Here is a 23,171-nt window from a genome sequence, read left to right as displayed (position 1 = left end):
ATCCCATCTGTGTGGCTGATGCCTGGTGGCTTCTATCGAAGCGAGCCCTTCTCCACACACATTTAAAACGCAGGTACGCACGGCCATTGGTTCATTGGGGTTTTTTTTTTTTTTGTAGTACGTTTATTAACTTGCCTTATTGAATCGTTATCTTCTGCGGCACGCTTAAGCTGATTGGGGCGGTAGTAGTATGGTGTGTGGAAAGTAGAAAAGGACAGCTAAGGGTGAGTCACATTGAAAACTGGATCTATGGCAAACAAAGTGCCCGAACGAACGGATAGCACCTGGAAAAGGACACACATACACACGCACACACACACGCACACTTACACACGCTCACACGCCTACACAAATTATGAAGAGAAAAGTCGTCCCTAATTAAGTCACTGGATATCTTCTGTGTAGTAGCACCAGTATATCATTGAATCTGCTTGAAGCGGAAGCGCCATCACCAACACATTCCAGCTTATTTATGCCGGTCCGTGTGGAGGCGGGCGTTTGGGGCAGTTTTGGCTAGTTGGAAGAGTGTCTAGGGGGCGGGGGGAGAGGTTAGTCGTAGACGATTGATGGATTCAACGCGTTTAAATATTACTCGCTTACAAACTATCGCATTAAAAGGTAATGAAGACGGGTTGTTTGCACGGGGGCAATTAGTAGTTTAGTAGGTGTTTGTTTTCGTTGCTGGTTTGTTGTGGCACATTTTGTCATTGTTTTGTAAGCACGCACTCGGGGTGCGTGATTTCGTATTGGTGCCGCGGCTTGGATCGCGGCGGGAAGCGTTTCCCTAGCATATAAAAACTCAAACGTCTGCATCGGATCGTCGGATCTCCTACTGCGCTGCTACTACTATCTACTATCTACTACTGCTACTGCTGCTGCTGCTTACGGTTCCAGATGCGTGCGCTTAAAGCATCCCGGTGGCAGTGAATTCGCTATTAGCTCGATGTTAGCGACCTCGAGCCGCAGATCGGCCAGCTCCTTCTGATAGCTGCGGATGTTCTGGTTCTGGATGTTTTTCGCTTCCACCAGACTGCTGAGCCGCTTGGTCAGCTGGGCATCTTCCAGTTCCTTCTCGGCAGCACTCAGACGACGTTCTATGGGGGTTTAGAGATGACATGATTGATTAGCGACATTTGTATCTATATATTCCCAGACAGTTGTCATAGTACTTACCCAAGTCGTCCAAACTGTTGACATCGATCTCACGCAGATTCGCCAGCTCGGACATGATCAGGCTGACTTCTCGCATCGCTTTGTCCACCTGCGATTTGGCCTCATTCGAGTTAAGCTGTGCCTGGCCAACCTTTTCCTTTGCCTCGTTCGTGAGATTCAGATCCTTGCGAATCTGGGCTTCGCGCTCCTCCAGTCGGTTGTCCGTCTTAGCGAGCCGTCCGTTCAGCTGGTCCGCTTCGTGGTGTAGATCGCGAGCAGTGTTCTTCGTAGCATTGGCACGCTTCTTGATGTTTTCAGCAAGCTGTAGCAAAAGTATGTTGACTGTTAAATGAGGATGAACCAGCAAGCAAGCATTCCCGTTTTTACCTTCGATGCTTCCTCAGCGTACTTGTCCTGGGCTGTTTGTGCATTCTTGCGTGCATCCTCCGCGTTTCGGCTCGCTGCGTACAGTGCCTTAAAAGAGTAAAGAGATGAATGTTAGTAGGCATTGGCTTTTCAAAACATGACTCAAGCTCCTCCTGTTGTACAATACCTCTTCTGCGCGCTGAAGAAGATCCCGTGAGTTGACGATCTGCCGCTCAATGTTCGGAACTAGATTAAGCGCTTCCTCGGCACGTCGGGAAGACTCTTCGACCTGGTTCTTGAATCCGGCCAGCGTTTGGTAGGTATAGTTTGCCTTCTGCAGCGTACCATCTCCCTCCGCGACGGCCTTTTCTGCCTGCTCCTTGGCGTACTTCAACTGCTTCAGTGCATCGACTGCATCTTCCTTCTGTAACGAAGCTCTGTGCGAAAGAATTTCCAAAAATTAAATGTTAAAATTATTGAATGCAATAACACCCCTCCCTTCAGTTTACTAACCTATCAAGTAATGTCTCCGCCAGCTCAATGTTGGTTCCGACGTTTTCGAGCAGCTGAGCGTGATCGCGCATCTTATTGGCAAGATCCTCAGCAATGCGGTCCGCTTCCCGGTTGTACTGGTTCGCCTCCTTCTTGATCTTATCGATATCGATGTTGGGCGGTGCGGTACGATTTACCGCCGCGAACAGGGTCAGCGCTTCGTCGTTCACCTCCCGTGCCCGGGTCAGCGCCTGCTCGGTCAGCTTCGAGACCGTGTTCAGCTTCTCGCGCGCCTGTGCAATCTCGCTCGATATGCTCGTGTCCAGCTCCTTGGTAATGTTGGCCTGCTGATTGAACGCGTCGTTTGCCTTCTTCAACGCTTCCGATGCCTTCTTGTGCGCTTCCTGCGCTTGCTTCATGTTCGCGTCCGCTTCCGCCTTGAACCGGTCCGCGTACTGGCGCGCCTCACGGGAAATACCACTGATCTGGTTCGTCTGATTGCCCAGATGGCCCGAGATGTCCTTTGCGCGAGCCAGCGCCGTATTACCCTCCGTTTGCAGCAGCTCGATCGCATTGTCCAGCTGCCGGCGAGCGTCCTGAATCTTGCCATTCGCCAACGTTGCATTGTAGCCACCCTTGCTGATCTTGTGGTTTGTCACCTCCTGCGACTGGTCCGCATTGTCCAGCAGCTTCTGAACCTCCTGCAGACGGGCCTCGAGTTCGCGCAGAATTTCGTTCAACGTTTTTTCACCACCACCCGAACCACTCTTTGCGTCCTCCACCAGAATGTCGATCTTCTCCTGCACTGCGTGCAGCTTGCCCGCAAACTCGCTGTCATCGATGACAATCGGTTTCGATTGAATGTCCTGCAGGATCTGGTTCAACTCGGCCAACTTGGCCCGATGATCGTTTGCCGCATCCTGCACCAGATTGTAACAAGCCGGACAGTCCAAACAGCCCTGGTGGCGATCGTACTTGTTCTCCTTGCAACGATCGCATCGTCGTCCCTCGACGTTATCGTTACACGGGCACTGACCGTACTGGTTACACTGCGAACCCTTGGAGCCGCTCGGATCACAATCGCACGCATGGCATCCGTCCTCCGAGAAGCCGTAGTACGCCGGAGCACACTTGTCACACTTCTTGCCCACTACGCCCGGCTTGCAGAAGCAATCGCCCGAGTAGGTATCGCAGGACGCATTGTAGCTACCGATCGGGTCGCAGTTGCAGCTTTCGCACCCATTGCCGGACACGATGTTCCAGTAGCCGTTCTTGCACTCATTGCAAGTACGCCCGATCACGTTCGGTTTGCAGTGGCAGTTGCCGTTGATGGCGTCACAGATCGAGATGCCCTTCTCCGTTTGCTCCGTGCCTCGCGGGTAGCAGCTACACTCTTCGCAGCTTCCATGCGGCTCTGCCAGTGGGTCTCCAAAGTGGCCTACAAAACGATAGAAAAGCACAGATTAGTGAGAGTTAAAGATGACATACTATCAATAGGTTTTTTTTTTTGAGTACCATTATTACACTCTAGCCGCTGCTCTTGCGAAAGAACACCGACTAACGCCAACACCCACAGAACATACCAACACTTCCAGCTGTTACGCATGTCTAATGGGTCGTGTTGTCGCTTTCTGGCGAAAATGTGTAACAATCGTACAAATGACGAATCACACCCTATCTTATCACGCCGCACATCGGACATTGATTACAACGGTTCAATGCCACGGTACAATGGAAGACAGGTGCGTTCCACGATAAACCCCGATGATTTCACTGCCGACGCTGCTTACCTGGCAAACACTGGTCACAGTGCGGTCCGGCCGTGTTGTGTATACACTTGAGACATTCGCCAGTCGTGCGGTTGCAGTTGCCGACAGCGTTCGGGTCGACATTGCCGTTGCAGTCGCAGGGTTGGCACATTCGCACCGAACCGTACACACCGGTCGGATCGCCGTAGTATCCATCCGAGCACAGCTCGCAACGAGGTCCTGTGAAAGCGTACGTACAAATAGTGCATCATTAGTGCATCTGTGTGTGGGTGTGTTCCTTATCTCATCTCTGTACTTACCGAAGTAACCAACTGGACACTCCAGACAAATCACCGTATCACCCGCCATCTGCATACAGGCACCATTGTTCGGGCAGGGGCATCGCTTACAGTCGTACGGCGTGCCTCCGAGCGCATTGCCATAGTAACCCTTCGCGCACTGATCGCACGTATCGCCGGCCGTATTGTGCTGACAGATGCAGCGTCCCGTTTCGGAGTCACAAATTTCCGCATGCTTGTTACAGTCGCACGGTACGCACGGCATGAACGGTCCGCCACGGGCCGGATTGTGCCGATAGCCTGGAGCACACGACTCGCAGAACTGGCCCAAATACCCTTCCGGACAGGTACACTGCTCGATCCACGTTGCCTGCCGTCCAGCCGCACCACGGTGCGCCGTCTGCAGCTCAACGTCATCCAGTATGGCCTCCCCATGGTCACCGTAGATCGCTCGGATCTTGACCGCCGTCAGGTTGCTAAGAATCGACATGAATCCACGGCCCGAGTTGGACGGATGCCAGGTGTACTCCGGATTTTCGTGCAGCCGGAACGCAAACTCGTGCGATTCCTCGCTCGGCATGCGCTGGTTCTGGGCGAAGATGGGCAACGAGATGCTACTGTTGCCACCCTGCAGCACCACATCGTACGGGCTTACTTCAACGCGCGGCTGCCCGACGAGCTGCAGCCGGAACTTGAACAGCCTGTTGTACGAGGCACGCTGATCGCCCAGGAAGCGGTCCGGCGCCAGGAAGTACACCGTCCGATGGCCGTTCGCTCCCACGCCGATCGATTGGCTGTGCGAGTTGTACTTCACGTCCACCGGCACGCCCGTGTCCGAAATGGCGGTCCACTTTTCCTTGTGCTTGTTGAAGTTCGATGTCGTCGACACGATCGAGTACCCGCTGGCGCTCGTACACTCGAGCGTATGCCCGTAGCAGAAGCACGGCGTGCAGCCGAACTTGTTCTCCGCGTCCAGATTGAAGTACCCGAGGCGGCACTCGCGACAGTGGCGGCCCTCCACATTTTCCTTGCACGAGCACACGCCCGTCACCGGGTCGCAGGACGGGGTGTTGTCGAGCGAGCCGCGCTCGTCACAGTTGCACGGCTGGCAACCGTGCGGTCCAAAGTTGAAGTAGTTGCTGTCGCACCGGTCACACTTCTCGCCCGTCACGCCCGGCTTGCACTGGCAGCGGCCCTCCGCATTGCACTGCAGCGACCGCGAACCGACCGGATCGCAGCCACAGTTGATGCAGTAGCCGTCTTCGCGCATGAAGAAGTTTTCCTTGCACCGCTCACAGTTCGGCCCGTCCCGGTTCGCACCACAGTCGATGCAGTGGCCACCGTGCCCGGTCAGATTGTACAGATGGCGATCGAAGAAGCATTTCGTCGAGTATCCGTTACAGTTGCAGGCTGGAGTGATTGAGTGGAGCGGGGAGGAGAGAAAGAAAACGCATGTGGGGTTAAAGCGTGATCACTAGGACGGACAGACAGAATCTACTGGACGAGGTTCCTCACAGTCGACAAAGTATCGGGCACGGGAGTTGGCAGAACTTTTCCGATCACGGTACGTGTAGAATGCAAATGGTTCGGTTCCACTGGCTAGCAGCAGTAACAGGAGCAGCAGAACCAGCAGATACACATTGGACCGTTTCATAGCACACACACGCACCAAAGGTAGGGATTTACACTGAAGTTGCAACCAAATGGTTGCTTCTACCGATTGCGAATGCGGCTACATTCGTGCGAAACACACTCGCTGGCGGTGATGGTGCCCTAGAAGGATAGCAATGTGGAAGATCACCACGGACCAGTTCCCGAAGGAATGGAATCAAAGCCCGACGACAAGTGACGAACGCACCGCTGTCAGGCTGCGTCTTGCGTGATATGTGCTGGCCATAGAAGGAAACTGGTCCCTTTTTGCGCATTTCGACATTCGCGCACGGGAGAAGATCGCGCAAAAACCTGTAACAACCCCCCCGTCCGATCGCGCCGATATGGCAGAAATCGGAAATCGTCGTCGTCGTCGTCGTTGTGGCCCTTCACTTTCGGGTGCCTCTGGCCACTCTGTCTGTCCCTCTAACGGTAGTTAACGAACGGGTCCCCGGATGAGGGGGGAGTGTTTGATGATGCAGAGTACTTACGTTTGCATTCGTGCACATTTTTGGACGTCGCACGGCCCCACGGTGCGTCGTTGTAGAACGGCAGACAGCGATCACAGTCCGGTCCGTCGGTGAAGTGCATACACTTGCAGACGCGCGTCCGCTGCCCGTCCAGTGCGGTGCTGGTGGTACATTCGCTCGCGTGACCATTGCACTTGCAGCGCGCCCCGACCGCAATATCCGCGATCGCGTAGAAGTACGACTTGAGCACCTGCGCGTCGCCAAACACCTCGTCGCCGAACGTGTTCAGACGGTCCAGCGTGATCCGAATGTCGGTCGCCGTCACCCACTGCTGCAGCTCCAGATGGTGATCGAAGTTGATGGCGGACGGGCGTCCCTCGAGCGACGAGAACGCAATGTTACCATCGCGCAGCGGCGAGATGTCACTGTACTCGCTCGTGCAGAGCGCACGCGACTCATCCTCACCGTTCATCACGGACAGCGAATCGGGCAGACCGTACGTGTCGCGGCAGGTCGCACTGTAGTACTGGTACGGGATCCAGGGCCCGTTCGGCGTGACGCGCTTGTAGATCGCGAACGATTCCGGCCGCGGCGAGTGGAACACGATGCGGATGTACGTGATGTCGAAGGATTTGCCGAGACCCAGCGTTAGGTTCACCTGGTTCGGGTACTGGACGCCCTCGAACATGGTTTCCGACTGCCACCAGGTCGGGTTGTTCGGGTCGTGGAAGTCGGTAAGGAATTGGGGCGAATGCTGCCCGGCATGGCACACGTCACAGCTCTTCCGGTTGGAGTAGCCCGTCTGGACGCAAAAGTCCGTATCGGTTTCGTCGCCGCACGTGTTGGTCGCTTCCACCTGCAGCTGGTAGGCCGCATTCTCAAACTCCGGAATACAGCGCTACAAAGGAATCAAGCACGACAATGGAAGAGAGTGTATTAGTGCATGAGGTAAGCCACGGACATGTGCACGAAAAGTAGTAATTTAATCGGTGCTTCACTCCAACGGTCCCCATCAACGTCTTACAACAAGCAAACACCACTTTCCCACCCAGCATCGAGTGTTGGGGGGGCCCACATTTCTAGAGGTTCGTGATTGTTGTTCTTATCACGGCCGCAGCAGCAGCAGCAGCGACAGCAGCAGCCAAGAAGAAGAACGGTTTAAAATAGCTGATAAAGACGCTTCCGGAGCGATTCCAATTGCCGCACGACTTGACGGCTGGAACGGACTTCCCCCCCCTCAGGCGCACCCGAAGACCGTGGGGCGGACATTATCAACATTGTACCAACTGGTGGTGGTACAACTATTCCAATCCCCATGTTGGTGTCCCGTGGCTTCCGTTTCCCGTTTTCGGTTTACCGCGTAAGTCGGAGCGTTGCTAATTGTGCTGCGACCGAAACAATTGTTGCTAATTGAAAAATGTGCATCATTTAAGAGTCGGAGCGGTAGCAGGGCCAATGAATCTGAGAGATCTTGCAGATGGCCATGAATTTCGCAGTTTCAAGTCGCAGTTTCTGTGAGGTGAGCGGTGCTAATCCAGTGATCACGATCGTGTCGATGTTCTGAGCATGCCTTCGGGCTGTCTTGAAAAGAGTTTCTTGAGCTGGAAAGAATTAGGGCTGTGCTGTTGGGGTGATAAGCCGCGCACGTATTATCAAATCGCTTCCCTTTTTCGTTGACATCGACTCCCCCTTTGGTGATGAACTTTAACCTAGTTTCTTTGGCGCGATCTGTAGTGCCACCACTATCAATGACCAGGCTACTTTTTCGGGGTTCGAGTTGACGTCATGACGACATCTTGAATTAGTTACAGAGCTTTTCGGCTTCAGCATCTTTGGCTTACCTGTGGTCGGCCGTAAGGATCGACACATTCCAGCGGTGGCAGATAGTGTGTGTTCTCATTAGCACTGGTCGTCGTTAATACTAGCAGCAACACCGTTGCCGCTGTCAGAGCCGCCAAACGGGCTCTCACTCTTAGCGTCATCTTTGGCACCTTTGGTAATCTTGGAAGCGGAAGCGGGGCAAAACTTTTCACTCTGTACGCCACCCCACTTGGGCGTACCCCTAGCACTTATCCACGCTTTAGCACTGTCCGCACACTACTAATAGGGAAGAATATGAAATTGCACGTTAGTTTCGTTCGTTGCGATCTCTCACTTTTCACGTTGAGCACTTATTTCTAATTTCGCAACCAGCACACGCGGTGGGACAACACTTCCGCATCCGGGAAACGGAGAAATTGCAAAACTCTTCTCCGTGTGTGTGTGTGCTCACTCACTCAGCAGCACCAGAACTCGAGCAACCTCGACCGCTGATGCTGGTGCGCATGGTTCTTACAGCCCGAACTCTAACACGGCTTATCGGCAAATGGTAAAACAACGGGCGCCCAGCTTCCCATACACCACTGCCACGGCTAGCCAGATGTTGCCCAATGAAGACGGGCGATGGAATAAGAACGAACCGTGTCGGAGGTTAGAGAGGAAGAAATGAGAGTCTTGAACTCCCTCTCGAGTCTTGAGAGATAACAAGCGAGAGAGAGAGCGGAACAGAGAATGTACCAAGAATCGTGTCTGCTGATGAAAATCGTAGTAGGCTGAAATTGTAAGTAAGCAAATTCTACTCCCAGCAAGATGATCTTCATCGCAACTCGCCGCAATCCCGACAGATTTCTTGTACAGAAATCCGTACAAAATCCTCCACATTCTCTCACCCACAGACCGTCAAGATAAACACACACTGGTGCCATCTCTTCCACCGTGCTTGCTGCAGCAAATGTTGATTTTTCTACCGATACTAGAGGGAGAGGGGGTGAGTTGGTGGTATCCGGCATGAACCGATAGCGCATTCGGTCGCTGAAACTGATCACTGAGCACGATCATCGATCGCATTGTGTCTGTGAAGGAGGGACGGGGAGGAGTGAATTGTAAACATTACGCGCGCTCGGCCGCGGTTGGGTTGGGTGTAGTAGAGTAAAATTCGGAATAGTTTTACATCTGCTAGGAGTATGGAAAAATAAAGAATGACTTCATCACTCGACACACATCATCGATGGCCTGGCCAGCGCCTGTGTCTGTTGTTTTATGCGAACCGCCCCGCGACACATTAGGCATGGGGAGGGAGCTGGCAGCAACTTTGTTCTTCACGCGAAGCGAAGCAGGGGGAAGGTACAGAGCGTGCAATCATCATACAGTGCACGGAACGGAACGGCCACTGCTGCTGTTGTTGATATTTCGGTTCAGTATCTTGCTGTTAAATATTTATTTTTCAGATCGCGTCATCCGACTTGATAAAAAGATGATCGCAATCATGAAGTGTATGGCATTTACTGCACTTTTTTTTTTGGGTGAAGCGAGGGATTGCAGATGTGTTGTTGGCTTTGTAGGCCTCCCTCTTAACGTTTCAACTTTTCATCTCGGAGGGCATCGGATTTTCTGGAAGAAGTGCGCCCTACACATACCGACAAAGGGCATCCAAGTAGACGGCATTTGCTGTTGCGTGTGTATTCGTAATGTGGCCTCCCCATACCGGACTGTGCGTTTTCCACTTATGCTAACCAATGTTGCACAGCAACCAGATTCTCCTTTCGCTCACTCTCTCTCTCTCTCTCTCTCTCTCTCTCTCTCTCTCTCTCTCTCTCTCTCTCTCTCTCTCTCTCTCTCTCTTGCTCTTATTGTGGGACTAAAATATGCTTCTTTCCAAGGAAATGTGCTCCCAAACAGTGTTTCACTCTGCTTGATCTGTAAGTTATGCTTATGCTTCAACATGGGAAGACACAGCTCACACACAACTACAACGCTTGCGATAGCATTCACGCGCATTCCTAGGCACTTTGGAGCGAAATCTGCGTCCAGATTTAGAATATGGTGTATATACTAGCATACAGTTTTCTTCATTCATTCTTCCATCTTCAACGGTGGGGAGCGGGGTAGCGGTGGGGGGGGGGAGCATCACAATTACACCACAGCTGGGTAAAGTAAACACACACTAGACACACTTGAGCGCGGGGCGCTTATCTGTTATTGCCCATTGATAACCGCCACACAGAAATCAAGACATACCGGAACAACACTTCTCACGCCGCCCGACCACATGCAACACACACAGAAGTTCTGGTTCGTCTTCTTCGGGTCGGGTAATTTCACTTTCGATTAACTTCGTTCGCTAGCAGGGCGCACACACACACACACACACACGCACATATGGAGGGGTTGCTAATACTTTTTTGCTGATCTTTCATATCGCCCGCCCGCTCGTATGTAAAGTGTAGCTTGTAGTTCATTCGATTCGCATTCACTGTAGCCCCCTTTGGTCAATAGCAAACTCGTTTTTGAGCTACTTTGTCACTAGTTTGGCACTAAGTAGGCTCTGAAGCGGCAACAACAATGCCACAGCTTTGATCCAGCAGCCATTCCAGTCTCAGTCGTTGTTCAGAACATCCAATCCATTTCGTTTATCGTCGTCAAGTACTCGGGGGGGTGTATTTGCCAACATGTCGGAAGAACAATCCGTTAGCCGTACGGTGAAATATCCCTACACCTACACGCAGAAGATAGCCCAGTTCCCGTACAAGCACTACTACAAGAATCAATGGATCTGGCGGTTCTACTTCATCTCGTTCGGACTGTCGCTGCCCCTGTTCTACAAGCTCCACTCGCTGGCCAACGTGCCCGCTAACAAGGAAAAATGGGCCGAATCGAAGCGGAAGCAGCTGCAGTCCGATCACCACTAAGGAAGTTGGCGTAGTAAAATTCCTTTCCCAGACGCGCACCCCGTAATCTTTCCAACCCTTGTGGCTTGTGTGTGTGTGCCTGTGTGTATATGTGATGAATGTGTGCTGTATGGTGCTGCGAGCGCGTGTGAAATCGGGGGACGGCATTCAACGAAAACATCAAAAATGCATACACTGCACTAAAGGGCGAACAGCGAAGGAGACGACACAGAAAGAAGAAAAAACATGCACTGTCGAACACAAACACACACATACACATAGACACACACAGAGAGGCACACGTTCACAGGCGTACGGAAAATATGTTGCTTTCAACACATGCTGCTAATGCTGCACCAGGGGGCGGAAGGCAAGGAAGTTTTCAGCGCTTGCATTAAAAGAACCCGGCAGCAGAATCACTAAATAAATCACAAAATCACTGCACACACAACAGTGGACACAGTTTTTCACCTTCGAACTTCAGTCACGATCCCGCTGATGCCAGACACGACATCGGGAGCTGATGCACGGCACGGCACGACAGGAGAGCGACGACCACAATGTTTTATGCGCTGTGGTGGATTGCTAATGCTAGAGCCATCCAAAAAACACACACCTCAAGATGCTGCATCTGCTTAGATTCACGCGCACACCCATACACCCACATGCGCATGTACACATTGGAGGAGCAAGGGAGAGAGTGAAAGAAAGAGAGCGAGAGCGAGAAAGATGTATCAAGGGATCTTCGAACTTAAGCTGTCTTTACACGGCGCTCGTGATCGTGACAGTTAAATTTTGAATTTTGTTGTGTTTTGAAGTTTCGTTTTTTTTCGCTTGTCGACGGTGAACGCATATGCAGATGTATGCAGAAACAAAATAATGAAATAATTCGTATCAAGGGGCTGTTTTTTAGCAATACGAAATTATTCCTTGCGTATGGAAATTACAGTTTCGCTCTCCAATGGATAATCAGCTTTGGTGTTGGACGTACCGGCGGATACCCAAGTAACAGTTTTGGCACATTGACAGATGTGTGTTCAATTGAATCAGATCAACTGCCTAAAGGGTTACAAAATCACAGCAAAACATCTGATTTTTGTTTAAATTCCCAAAGAAACATTGGTTTACCTTAAAGGTAATACTTTCGGATTAAAGAAAAAAAAGCAAACGATATTTGTTCGACGATTTTGTTTTATCATAAACTGGTTAAAAACGTTCAACATCCAATATATTATGCATTCAAGATTTGAAAATTGCTTAACGACATCTAATAAACCTTTCCATTACCTAATACAAGAGTAACCGTAATAAATACACATCAAAAAGTGGTGCACAATGATGAATGATCACACGGATGCTTTTGTTGTTTCACATACACACGTTGTACGAGTTAAGGTAGATAAATGATTCTAAATGCGACGCATAACCCTTAGCATGCGTTAGACGATTTTGCTTTTAATATCGTACGATCCTGCCGACGCTCGACGGTTAGCTCCTTCGGACTTGGTTCCGTCGGTTTTGCGGCAGGATCGTTCGGATCCTCCAGATCAGAATCGATGATGCACTCATCGCTCGACGTTTTGCTGATCGTTATCACTGGAATCTGTTCGATCCAATCGGCCGTTTTGTCCGCCATCTTCTCAGCCGGTGCTAGCTTGCCCTGCATTCGACGTCGCTCAGCCTGTGCCGCCATACGGAACCGTTCCGCCGTTGATGGACGAGTCCGTTCGAACTTTTTCCGGCCACCATCACCTTCAGTGCCTGCTGTTGTGGGCACTGCTGTCGGTACTGTTCCCTCCGTTTGACGGTTCATATGCTCTACGGCACCTCGATCGAAACGAAACACATCCGAGCCGCTGGCATCCTTCGGGTCCTTGGGTTTTGGTTTCACTTGGATCGATGATCGATTCTTTTCATTTATCGTACCAATAACGGGTGGCGATATGGGCAACGGAGACTCGGCGGTTAAACTTTGCAGTCCTCCACCAGCAGCAGCAGCAGCAGCAGCAGCAGTAGATTCCAGCTCGGTAGTGAGCGAGTTTTCTTTCTGGAGAGCTTTCTTCATCATGCGCTGCAGCAGCTCCTTGCGTTTGGAGCTGGAATTCTCGGAATCGGTTGCATTGTCCGTTGTCGACTGAAGACGCAGTTGCGTAGAATCCAGCACTTTGTGCCATGAACTTGAAAGCCCATTAATGCCGGCCATTCCAGTGCCCGGTGTCTGTTGCTGAGTGCTGGAGGCTATTTTAAACATTTTCCTACGCTCTTCAGTACGCTCCTTGCGTAGCTGTAGCTTGAGATCTTGGTTCGCTTCGCGCAACGATCCGGTAAGCGAGATCAGATAATAGATAATCAGAATGAGCAGAACGAGCAACGGAATTACGGCAGCTGGCGATACGATGTACTTGGTAATCATCTCCGGTATGATCTGCTCGGTTGCGTTCGTGAGCAGATGATAGATGCGGTTCGAGTTTGAGAATGGGCCACAGTGCCACGATGGTTCCAGAAACACGATCGCATAGCTCACGGGAAGTACGCAAAGGAACAGCATGGTTAGCAGCAGAGCGAAGTAAAAGTTGTTGGAGCGTGATGCTCGAAAGACCACCTCGTGGGGAACGTTGCAGGTGAGAACGGTCCATGAGCGTAGATACAGTATGATGACCAGCTTCGCTATATTCAGCACGGCTAGCCCAGGTGAGAAAAACATGCCCATCCATACCATGCCCTGGTTGTTCACGAGATGTAAGATATTTTCTGCTATCTTGAAATCACCGTACTAGAAGGAGAAGAAGAGATTAAATGATCAATTTGAAGCTTGAACATTTCAACCAAAGCACATACTTTGGGAAACTTTTTCTCCAAATCCCAGCACCAGCAACTGTTCATGTACCTCACGAAGAGTGCTCTTAGAAAATCCAATATCAATGTCGACACAATCGTTACCAGCTGTAAAGGGGAAAGAGTGTTGAATTATTATTTCCCTTCAAGCTTACGTTTCTCATTACTCGCATACTCACCAAATCCATAACGGTAAGCTTTGCCAACTCTTGTCCAAACATCGTCTCCCAGCAAAGTGAGCGGATGTCTGCGTTTCGATACTTGCTTTCCTGCCCATCGGGAGGGTGTAAGTTTTCCGGAACACATACCCAACGATAACACGTGTTTGGAGATTCAGTAGTTGATAGAAAGTCTCCCTCACTGCTGCTCTCAGGTTGTAACGATTCCTTACGATCTGTCGATCCTTCTGTTGTGGTTGGAAGGCTATCTTCCTCAACACCATAAAACTGTGTTGTTACATCGCTGGTAGAGTATGCTCTCTCTTGAAATTCTGTTGTCTGCTCTATCTCAACGTGCTTGTGCGATGAAGATTCTATACCGGACTGTCCCTCCGTAGACTCATCCACGCTAGACAATGTAGTTTGAAAGAGTTCCGTCGTTGACTCCAACTTTTGTCCTTCAGTAGTTGAGGGAGTCTGAAAGGCACTGACTTCTTCTGATGTAATAAATTGATTTATACGATATTCTTCTTCTTCATCGTCGTCGCTTTCAGTCTGCTCTGACTCATCGTCTGCTTCCGAATAGTAGTAATAGTTTGCTAAAAAGTCGTCATATCTTCCCGTGACATAGCTGTGCAGCTCCGTGTACGTCATCGTTTGGAAGTCTTCCGTACTGACGGTAGGTGCCGCTGTACTTTGAACAGTTGTAAGATTATCCATGCTGCTGGTCTCATTCACCGAGATGGCAGTATCGTTGTGCTCTTCGAAATCATACACAGCCTCACGTTTGTTGATAGGAACACCTTCCAGCTTATCGTTCGGAAGCAGTCGGGCTCGATACTCCAAATAATAGTCCATATCTTCCTCGTCGTAATCGTACCCTTCGTAAGGCGACCGATATTCTCTCAGTGTGGTGGTCGGATTGAAGCTGGTTGACGGGAACTCACTCGTTGACAGTGCCGTAGTCGGGCTGAATTGCTCCGGCATGTTTGTTGTCGTGGATAAACTCGTCAACAAGAGTGTAGTTAACAGTGTTGCCGTACTGGTCACTTCCGAACAGTTGAACGGAACTCGAAAACAGCTACTCCCATTAGCCAACACCGTAGCTGGTCCAACTCCACTCCGATTAAAGTCCGCCACCATGTCCAACAACATCGATCGCTCGGACTGTACCATCTCAACGGGGACACCAGAAACGTCCCATCTAGCGCCCGCCTCGGGTAAAAAGCACGAAGAAGCCGAAGATGTAAAGTTGGTTGGCTTCATCCGTCGCAACTCTCCCGTCATGTGCGCAATCTTGTCGAACAGAGCGAAGATAAGCGAGTAAAGGTTCAGCATATTCAGCACCATGATGCGGGCTAGCTGTATGCGCAGCTGCTTTCGTGGATGATAGTACTCGATGATACCGAGCGCTTCAAAGATCATCGGGAAAAAGAACGAGATGAGCGACATGACGACGGTGATTTCGTTCCGTCTCCACCAGGAGTCGGACTCTTTGATGTCCATCGAGCGTTTCACAACCAGAATGACCTCGTACGCGGAGATCACTAGCAGACCGAGTATGAGAAAGTTCACCAGTATTCTCAGCAGAATGATCTTCCAGCTGGGGAAAGCACATACAAAAAGATGGATTCATTAGAAGATATCACCATGGAAACGTAGGCGCTGTTCACTCACTTTCGTGTGTCCTTTTTCTTCTCGGCTTCCTCGAGCAGCGCCTCCTTAAAGCCCAGTATGATGGAAGCCATCCGATTCTGTGCCGTTTCCATATGGCCGATCATGTAGTCCCACCCAGTGAACAGCTTCCAAGAAAACACGTACTCATCGTCTTTGGAGGACAACTTTGACATTCGTGAGTTTTCTGCCATCCTGGAACGAAAGCGATGCGTGAGCGATTGTGAAACAGATATAATAACACGGTACGTACTTTTTCAACGTCGCCACAAAGCTGTAGATGTAAACTACCAATCCAGTGAAGAAGTAAGCCAACGGAAGATTGTAACCCCACGCAATCGCTCCCGAAAAGGTGGAATAGTAACTGGAAAAAGGAACGCAAAAGCAAAGTGAAGAAAGGTTCCTTTCGTACGGCAGTATTGAAGTCTCTTTTTCGTTGACCGAAATGAACTTCGGCTTGCGAGGAGAGCGCAGTGACAACCGGTTTCTCTCAGGCTTTTTTTCACCTTACCCGTAAAACAAGGGCGAGTACTTGAGATGACCCTCAAACTCCCAAATCGTGCTAAAGTTACGCGTCAGTGCAAGCTCCTGCTTGGACATTGTCTTCCGTATGTCGCATTTAGCCTTCTCCGGATCGACGTAAATTTCCTCCGGCACCATGATGAACACTACGAGCAGTACCGAGATAACAATGTTCACCGAGAACAGCCAGCGGAGAAAGGTGAAGTAGGACGCTACGACCGATCCGAAGTGGGACTCAATTTCCTTGATGCGCGATTCCCACGGTATTAGATAGGTGGCCAAATTGGCCAGCTCTCGCAGTAGCTGTTGCCATTTCTGTCGAGGTGAGATGAATGTAAATGAACCTTTGTTTTTTTGGGGTGCGACAAGAGCTATTGCGCACAACTTACCGTCGTGAGGAAAATGTTAAACTGTGCCAGCAGACTACGTGCCGTACGTGAGGTAAAGTGTTCCTGCAGGGCCCCTTCGTGGCGCGTGATGTAGCTCTTCGCTTGCTGTACGAGGCGCAACTTGCGCTTCATGCTAATCGGCTGCAGTTTGACCGTCTGCAGCACCTCCTTGTGCAGTCGAATCGTGTCGAACAGCTTGTCCTGCCGACCGGCCGACTCATCGCGCCCAATCGAATGGTCGTCCCCGGGCAGCGTAATGCCCGTCTCGCCCGAGCTGGTAGTGTAGACGCTCGAGCGACGGCGCCCATCCGGACCCAACTGCTCCGATCCGCCGAGTCCCATCATCTGGCTGGCCGGGCTGGACGTTCGTCGATGGTGTGCTCCTTTGTATCCTCCGCGCTTTTTCTTAACACTTGCTTTCCGCTGTATGATCGCATTAATACTGGCGGAATAGTCCTCATCGTCCTCCGATTCGCCACGCACAGCACCGGAGCCCGAGTCACTTTTGGGGAGTGGAGCAGCGAAAAACCACCACAGAAAAAAACGGAAAAGATGCACGATTAAGATATGTCAAGTTAGCACCTTGAGGTGACGTTATCAACAACCAACCCGCCAAAGAACGTGCCCCCAGCGACGTCCGGTGATTTCATAACGCTTCCGGTCGGCCCGGTCGTCGTAGCGAGCACCTTCACAGCTGTGCGCCTGGCACGTTCGGGCGGTTCGGCGTACGGTGGCGGCACCTTCGTCGGTGGATTGTTTCCGGCAGTGGCGGCATGCACCAGCGTACCACTAGCGCCATCGTGTGACGGCGGAACACTAATGACTTCCGGGCGCGGTTGCTCCGTGCTCAAATCACTGGCATCTGCGTCCGCGTCCTCGGGCAAATCGTTCGGCGAATGGCCGACGGGCGGGAATGCCCACGTGACCGAGAGTTGTGGCGACACGGACGAAGGTGGTGAGAGCTGGAGTGGGGTGGAGGGAGAAAACGGGAGAACACGTTTGAAGACGATTTACAATCGATGGGCACTTGCTCCTCGGGATAACACAACAACAGTAAACACTTCGGGCTGTGCATGTTGCGATTAAAACGACACAAACGCACCAAAAATAACCTCAATTAACTTCACCTAACGATGTTTTGAGTTGATATAAATAGAACAACACAACGGAGAAGGAGAGAGAGAACGAGAGACAGACAGTCAACAGCAAACGCAACCACTCGGTTTGACGTTGCCGCTGTAGCAACTAATCGTCCAATGTGCACTTGGATCGATCGAACACGCTATATTGGGTGCGATTATCGATATCCGACGGCTACGTCATTCCGCACCCATGTACTAGCAGGGTTGATTTTAAAGTGCCACATTCGCTCTTGTCGGACGCGTGAAACGCAGACACGAGCTAAAACAAAAGAGAAGCTAACGAGCCGTCCTGGTGCTGGTGAGGTAGAGAGGGTAGAGGGAGTTGGAAGGACACGAAAAAGGATCCGCACCAGCGTGTGCAATGGGTACAACACGAGGGCGAGCAGCATGTTACATCGAACGATAATTGATTATGGCTGGCACCATTAATAATCGTTCTCATTACGTTACAGCACGACCGGTGTCGTCTGACGAAGTTGCCTCTGCCCGCACTAGCACGAACCGACGACGACCGTTCATGCGTGATGGCAGAATGGAATGAATTAAAGACGGTGGTGTGCTGTGGCCAAGTGTGCGCCAGTGTGATAACGAACGGGCCTGTGATGCGAGAAAAAATGGTTGGAATTTTGTGTGCGAACGACTCCTTCCTCCTACTATCAACCCAACCGTGACGTGGAGCCGATGTGGACGTGTCTACAATGTGGAATGGATGCTTGATTCACTAGCGTTGCGTAGGGAAAGGTTTCATCAATTAGCTATCCTCGTGCTCCTCGCATGCTTCATCCACCACGTTTCAAGCCTTCCGTGTTCGGTGTGGTTCAGGTGAATGGGAGCACTGGAAGAAGGTAAGAAAACTACCAACCGACCATCCCCACCGTGTAGTGTCAGTCGTTTCGGTTGTGCGATTTGTGTGCCACCACCCTACGCCAGAAACAGCTTGCTCATTTGTCTGCCCGACAGGGGGTGGGGGGAGGGTGGCCAAAAATGGGATTCCATTCGCTGAACAAAGCCCGGACCCACCCACCCGCTGACGCCCAGTGCGAATGTCATTAGCGTGTCTTTTTGGCTTCGCGGGTGGTCTGTGTGTGTGTGGAGACGGGTGTGTTAGGAGGAACGAGGGGACCATTTCCATTCATGCAGCAAAGAAACACGGAACTGGAATTTCCCAGGTTTTTTTTCCCCCCGTTTTCGCTTATGCCGTGCCGTGTGTCTGTTTTATCTGAGAGGGCGTGTAAAGGCGTGTAATGGTTACAAGGTCATAAAAACGGTAGAATAATGGGAGGGGGGAAGGGGGTGTAGAATGACTGAATTCTTCAGTGGGTGGTAGGTGGGTTGAGTTCGCGGGGGGAATGGGGAGTGCTTTTTTCGGCTGTTGATTTTAGGCAATGTAGCAATCTGCTTTTTTAGCGATGAAAAGGCATGTCGCTCTACACAGACAACTGCTGCCGGCAATGGGTTGGAATTTACAGCGAAACTTTTCGCATGGCTTGCTTGATATTAAAAAGCCTAAATTACGATTATGCTTCCAATAATTCAACTTGTAATTGGGATTTTTCACTGGCATCACTGGAAACACGCGGGAGAGTATGGTGGGAGAGTTGTTGTGAAATAGTTGTTTTAAAAATAATTATCAACGTAAATTTTTGTTTTTTGTTATTTCAAAACAACACTGAAAGATTGAATTTAATATGGAAGAGTTTCGAAACACTGTTATGCTGACGTTTTATGAGCTTGTAATTAAATAGGAACGCGGAACACACCAAGCACCACTCTTTTCCAAGAAACCTCTTCACCGTTTAAACATCATTTAGCAATAGACACAGTTCAGCACAGCCGCTTAATTTACAACTCCACAACTAAAGCACTGAAAGAGCGAAGCACAAGAAGCACATCCAACACTCACTTATAACTTATTGCTTAGCACCAGCAAAGAACGGACCCGGAGCGCACAGAATGTAGGCGGTCACAGCGGTCGCGTGATTTTCGTCCCCCTTTATAAAGCCCTTTTGGATCTGGCCTGAATGAGGAACCACCGTCCCGTCGGAAGGATTAATCGCAACTGGATCGCGCCAGATGCCTGTCCGCCGTACAAAAGGGCGTTCAGCTCTAGCGCGTGGGTTGGACGGCGGCGGTGGCGGCGGGTTCGGCAAATACAATAAGAAACCGCGCACTCAAAAGCTGCGATCCCGTTCACCACCATCCAACCCCTCGCACCCCCCCCCCTTAACATTCCAAGCGGTGACGTAGGTATGTGTTTTTATTATTCCTACGCCCTTTTCTTCCCTTGTGCCTTTCTTAAGCCCACTCTCTCACGAAAGGACACGGTCTTTTTTGTGCTTTCGTTTGCTGTTTCTCCCACTGGCCGGTGCTGGTGCTGGCTAGTAGCGGGCATACGGGAGGCGGTGATGGCCTTCTCCCCCATTTAAGGATGTACCACCTGCTGCTACTGTGGTGTGTGTGTTTGTGGCGTTTCGTGGAAATTGCCACCGCGTGCTGATAGTAATCGAAGGTGGTGTGTGGATCTGTTTTTTGTGCTGCCGTTTCCTGTTGGCCGGACCCCGTTTGGCCCCCGATGTGGCAAAAGCGGTGGAGGATGTTTTTATTGCTCTACTACGCTACTAAATTAATTTACCACGAACCGTGTGAAGAAGGGAGCAGGGAGCGAAGTTCCTTTTATTCTGGTTTCTTACAGCTCATTTTAGAAGAGAAGAGGAGCTACACGGTTCAATGAACGGTGTCGGAGAGGGTTGAAGGGACGCACAGACTGGCATTCAAACGGACATTCCTGGGTGATGAAAACATGAAGCCGAGTTTTGTGCCACGCGCGCCCCGAACAATGGCATGAAGCAATCGAGCCTTTCAACTTTTCTCCGAAGCGTTGTACAGCTTCTCGTGGCGAAGGTGCTTCGTTGGCAAAAAGGCCAAATGGCTAATGTTAGCTTTTCACACACACACACCAACACAGTGAATGATTCACGGTCACGCTACGGTTGTTCCGTGCGGTGTGGTGTAACAATTATCTCTACAATGAATCACACGCCTTGCCAGCCGTTTGCCAATCAGCTAATCAGAAGAAGCGACCGCAACGTTTAAACTACCCTCCCGAACAAAAGTGACCCCACCTGCGCTTGCTTTTGTGCTTTTGTGTTTGTTTAATTTCTGCGTAGTGATTACGTTTGCACGCGCTGCCCGATTCAGCACCGATTTAGTACATTTTCCGAGCAAGTACGCAGCCAGTTTGTATCGAGTGAGCTACCAGGCGTCTCCATGACGACGCAACGCTACCTCATCGCCCAGCTGCAGCAGCGAACTGCCGGACGACTCTCGACGCCGCACACTGTCCAGCTTCAGTATGCCGGATGGTTTCCGGCGGGTTCGCTTCGGTACACCGCTGTCGCCCATTTCACACAGTCACACGCACGGAAACTTGCGCTCTCCGCAGCACGATAAAGCACACCACTGTGTTAACTGTCACACGTTCAAATCCGGAGTGAAGCCACGCTCGGCAACGACCGATAGCTGGGCCTGCCTGCCCGATACAGGTGTTGCTGTCTCTGCTGCGGCTACCAAAACACATACACATACGTATGCAAAAGCAAAAAAAAACAACGAGGGAGAAAACGGCGACCACCATCACCGCTTCAACGCCGCCGGGGTTCATACAATAAATATTTACAATTCATGTCTCTGAATCAGACCTGGGTGGCACCTGTGAGCAAGCGCGCGCGTGCCTGCAACCCGCGTTCGCTGCCATCCATTCCAACCGACCGACCAGCCGGGGACACATCGTCATCCAACAAACCACACCTCGTCGTGCAAGACCCGTCGTGGTGGTAGCTTACAACAACCACTCCACTCTCAGCATGCTTTCCGCCCGTCGTCGTCGTTGGTGTTGTCACCGCCACCGGTTGCTTCGATGTGATGGAACCTGCTGTTCGTTGCGCTCCCCCTCTGTCCTGTAATTGCATGCGTGGCTGAGCGTGGCGACGGAAAAGAGCCTGACGACGACGGGACGACGAGTCTGACGAGCTGTCAAATGAAATGGCTTCAAACTCGAAATCCAAAGCGACTACAAATTGGACCCTCCCTGGGGACCGGCAAGCACGATCGTCGTACCGTCGGGTTCAAACAGGTGTGTGTGTGTGTGTGATTGGAGCAAAGGTAGAGCAGTTTTCGCCTGAAATTATACCTTCCGCATCGCACCCCACACAACGATGACTGGGCGTCTCCATCAAAAACCGGGTACGAACGGGGTTGGGGGGAAAACCGGTGCGGCGGGAGTGCGAAAACGTGTATAGTAGCCGCGTAGCGTAGGAGTGGATTTGCAACTTTTTCCACTCCCGGCAAGACACGATAAAAGCTCCCCCGTGGTGGTGGTGCGCTGATGGTAGTGGCCGGCCAGTTAATTTCGCTCGAGGGCATGAGGGCCATCCCAGCCAATCAAGTCGTTTTGCAGGACATTGATAGATTACCCTCTTGTGAAGCGGGGGCCACATCCTTTTCCGCGTGGCAAAGCGCGTCGCAATGGGACCCTTGGGTGAGCCTTCCTAACCAACCGGTTCAACCAGACCGAGTCGTCCGGATGAGTTCATCGCTCAATGGCAGCAGGGTGTCCTCAGCCCCCACCACTTGCTGTGCAATTTTTGCGTCACTTTTCATCGCACAACAGTAACAGCGCAAGCAGCAGCAGGCAAAATTTATGATGTGTGACTGCAAAGGCAAAGTTTCCCTCGCTTTTTCGCGGAACGGCTTTTCCACACAGGCACAGATTGGATTACAATGAATTGATTGAGGTGTTGCGGATGAACAGCAAAATGCAAGAAGAAAAGGCAAAAGAGAATGTGAAAGATAAACGGGAGCTTCTTGTGCTTTATCGAAACGTACTGCAAAATCAATTGACGGCAGCTGATGGTAGTAGAAAAGAAAAGGGGAGAGTAAAGTGAACAATAGATTGGATTTAACTTTCTCGCCTATTTTTTCCCCCTCTCCGGCTTACCAAGGAAAAAAGCAAAAGTGCCGGCAAAAGGCTGCGAAACACGAACGACAGCTTCGGTAATCCCTAAGAGCGATAGTATAGTGCCGGCCTTGGAAGGGACAAAACTCAAACGCCAAAGTCTGCTGCTTGGCGCTTCGCCCGTTTAACGCCGTTGCCGGTTTTCCGGTTGTTACATCGCATTACTTACCTATAAATAAGGCGAAAGCCAACCGTGTGCTCTTGTGATAGGTAAAGTGGGGCTTGCATGTAGTGTGCGAACGCACCCGCACCCGAAAGTCATCATTCATCGCAGTGCTTACCATCCCGGGGCTGGCTGGGTTGAGCGAAAATAGGTTTTCGTAGCGCTGCCTAGAACAACAGCGCCTGCGGAAAGCTTCGAGTAATGCTGGAAAAGGGAGAGAAGAAAACAAAACACAAGAAACAACACACAAGGCAAAGAGAAAAGAGGCAGATCATTTGCCCCTTAGTCTAAACCCTGATGGAAAGATGTTGGCCATCAATCATGTCACGAGAGACACATTGGACTCTTGATGGGCTGCTCAAGAATGCCAGGTCGCAGCACAGCATGATAA

General features: G+C 51.0%; 4 protein-coding genes across 7 annotated transcripts in view; 2 read left to right on the top strand and 2 right to left on the bottom strand.

Moving 5' to 3' along the window:
- Nucleotides 1-23,171, top strand: part of LOC121594746 (CLIP-associating protein) — a 155,301-nt gene that overhangs the window by 32,094 nt on the left and 100,036 nt on the right. The window lies entirely within an intron of this gene.
- Nucleotides 91-11,679, bottom strand: LOC121594745 (laminin subunit gamma-1). 4 transcript variants are annotated; one of them, XM_041918355.1, is made up of 10 exons: nt 11,355-11,679; nt 8,019-8,277; nt 6,199-7,075; nt 4,079-5,467; nt 3,801-3,998; nt 2,032-3,448; nt 1,706-1,955; nt 1,540-1,626; nt 1,174-1,474; nt 91-1,094 (listed from the first exon to the last, which is right to left on the bottom strand). In XM_041918355.1, the coding sequence occupies exons 2-10, from the start codon at nt 8,157-8,159 to the stop codon at nt 883-885; spliced, it is 4,872 nt and encodes a 1,623-aa protein (XP_041774289.1). In that variant the 5' UTR covers nt 8,160-8,277; nt 11,355-11,679; the 3' UTR covers nt 91-882. The 4 variants fall into 4 exon arrangements, with proteins under 4 accessions (XP_041774289.1, XP_041774290.1, XP_041774292.1 ...); XM_041918356.1 differs by having other exon boundaries at nt 8,019-8,274; XM_041918358.1 differs by lacking the exon at nt 11,355-11,679 and adding an exon at nt 8,454-8,799.
- LOC121594769 lies at nt 10,562-12,054 on the top strand. Its single transcript, XM_041918411.1, has one exon. The coding sequence runs from the start codon at nt 10,665-10,667 to the stop codon at nt 10,902-10,904; it is 240 nt and encodes a 79-aa protein (XP_041774345.1). The 5' UTR covers nt 10,562-10,664; the 3' UTR covers nt 10,905-12,054.
- LOC121594748 lies at nt 12,310-21,158 on the bottom strand. The gene is made up of 9 exons (XM_041918372.1): nt 20,889-21,158; nt 17,071-17,423; nt 16,462-16,963; nt 16,062-16,387; nt 15,804-15,914; nt 15,554-15,745; nt 13,898-15,479; nt 13,722-13,826; nt 12,310-13,656 (listed from the first exon to the last, which is right to left on the bottom strand). The coding sequence occupies exons 1-9, from the start codon at nt 21,003-21,005 to the stop codon at nt 12,313-12,315; spliced, it is 4,632 nt and encodes a 1,543-aa protein (XP_041774306.1). The 5' UTR covers nt 21,006-21,158; the 3' UTR covers nt 12,310-12,312.

The sequence above is a fragment of the Anopheles merus genome, chromosome 2L, assembly GCF_017562075.2.
Source record: "Anopheles merus strain MAF chromosome 2L, AmerM5.1, whole genome shotgun sequence".
Taxonomy (NCBI): domain Eukaryota; kingdom Metazoa; phylum Arthropoda; class Insecta; order Diptera; family Culicidae; genus Anopheles; species Anopheles merus.
Note: the sequence above shows the minus strand (reverse complement) of the source record. Positions and strands in the feature narration are given on the sequence as shown.

Excerpts from the sequence above, each read along its gene's own strand:
- LOC121594745 (XM_041918355.1), bottom strand. The coding sequence starts at position 8,159 with ATGACGCTAAGAGTGAGAGCCCGTTTGGCGGCTCTGACAGCGGCAACG. Across the intron at positions 7,076-8,018 it reads ATCCTTACGGCCGACCACAG|CGCTGTATTCCGGAGTTTGA; the intron begins GTAAGCCAAAGA and ends ATTCCTTTGTAG. Across the intron at positions 1,095-1,173 it reads CAACAGTTTGGACGACTTGG|AACGTCGTCTGAGTGCTGCC; the intron begins GTAAGTACTATG and ends AAACCCCCATAG.
- LOC121594769 (XM_041918411.1), top strand. The coding sequence starts at position 10,665 with ATGTCGGAAGAACAATCCGTTAGCCGTACGGTGAAATATCCCTACACC.
- LOC121594748 (XM_041918372.1), bottom strand. The coding sequence starts at position 21,005 with ATGGGCGACAGCGGTGTACCGAAGCGAACCCGCCGGAAACCATCCGGC. Across the intron at positions 17,424-20,888 it reads TGCTGCAGCTGGGCGATGAG|CTCTCACCACCTTCGTCCGT; the intron begins GTAGCGTTGCGT and ends ACCCCACTCCAG. Across the intron at positions 16,388-16,461 it reads TTAACATTTTCCTCACGACG|AAATGGCAACAGCTACTGCG; the intron begins GTAAGTTGTGCG and ends TCACCTCGACAG.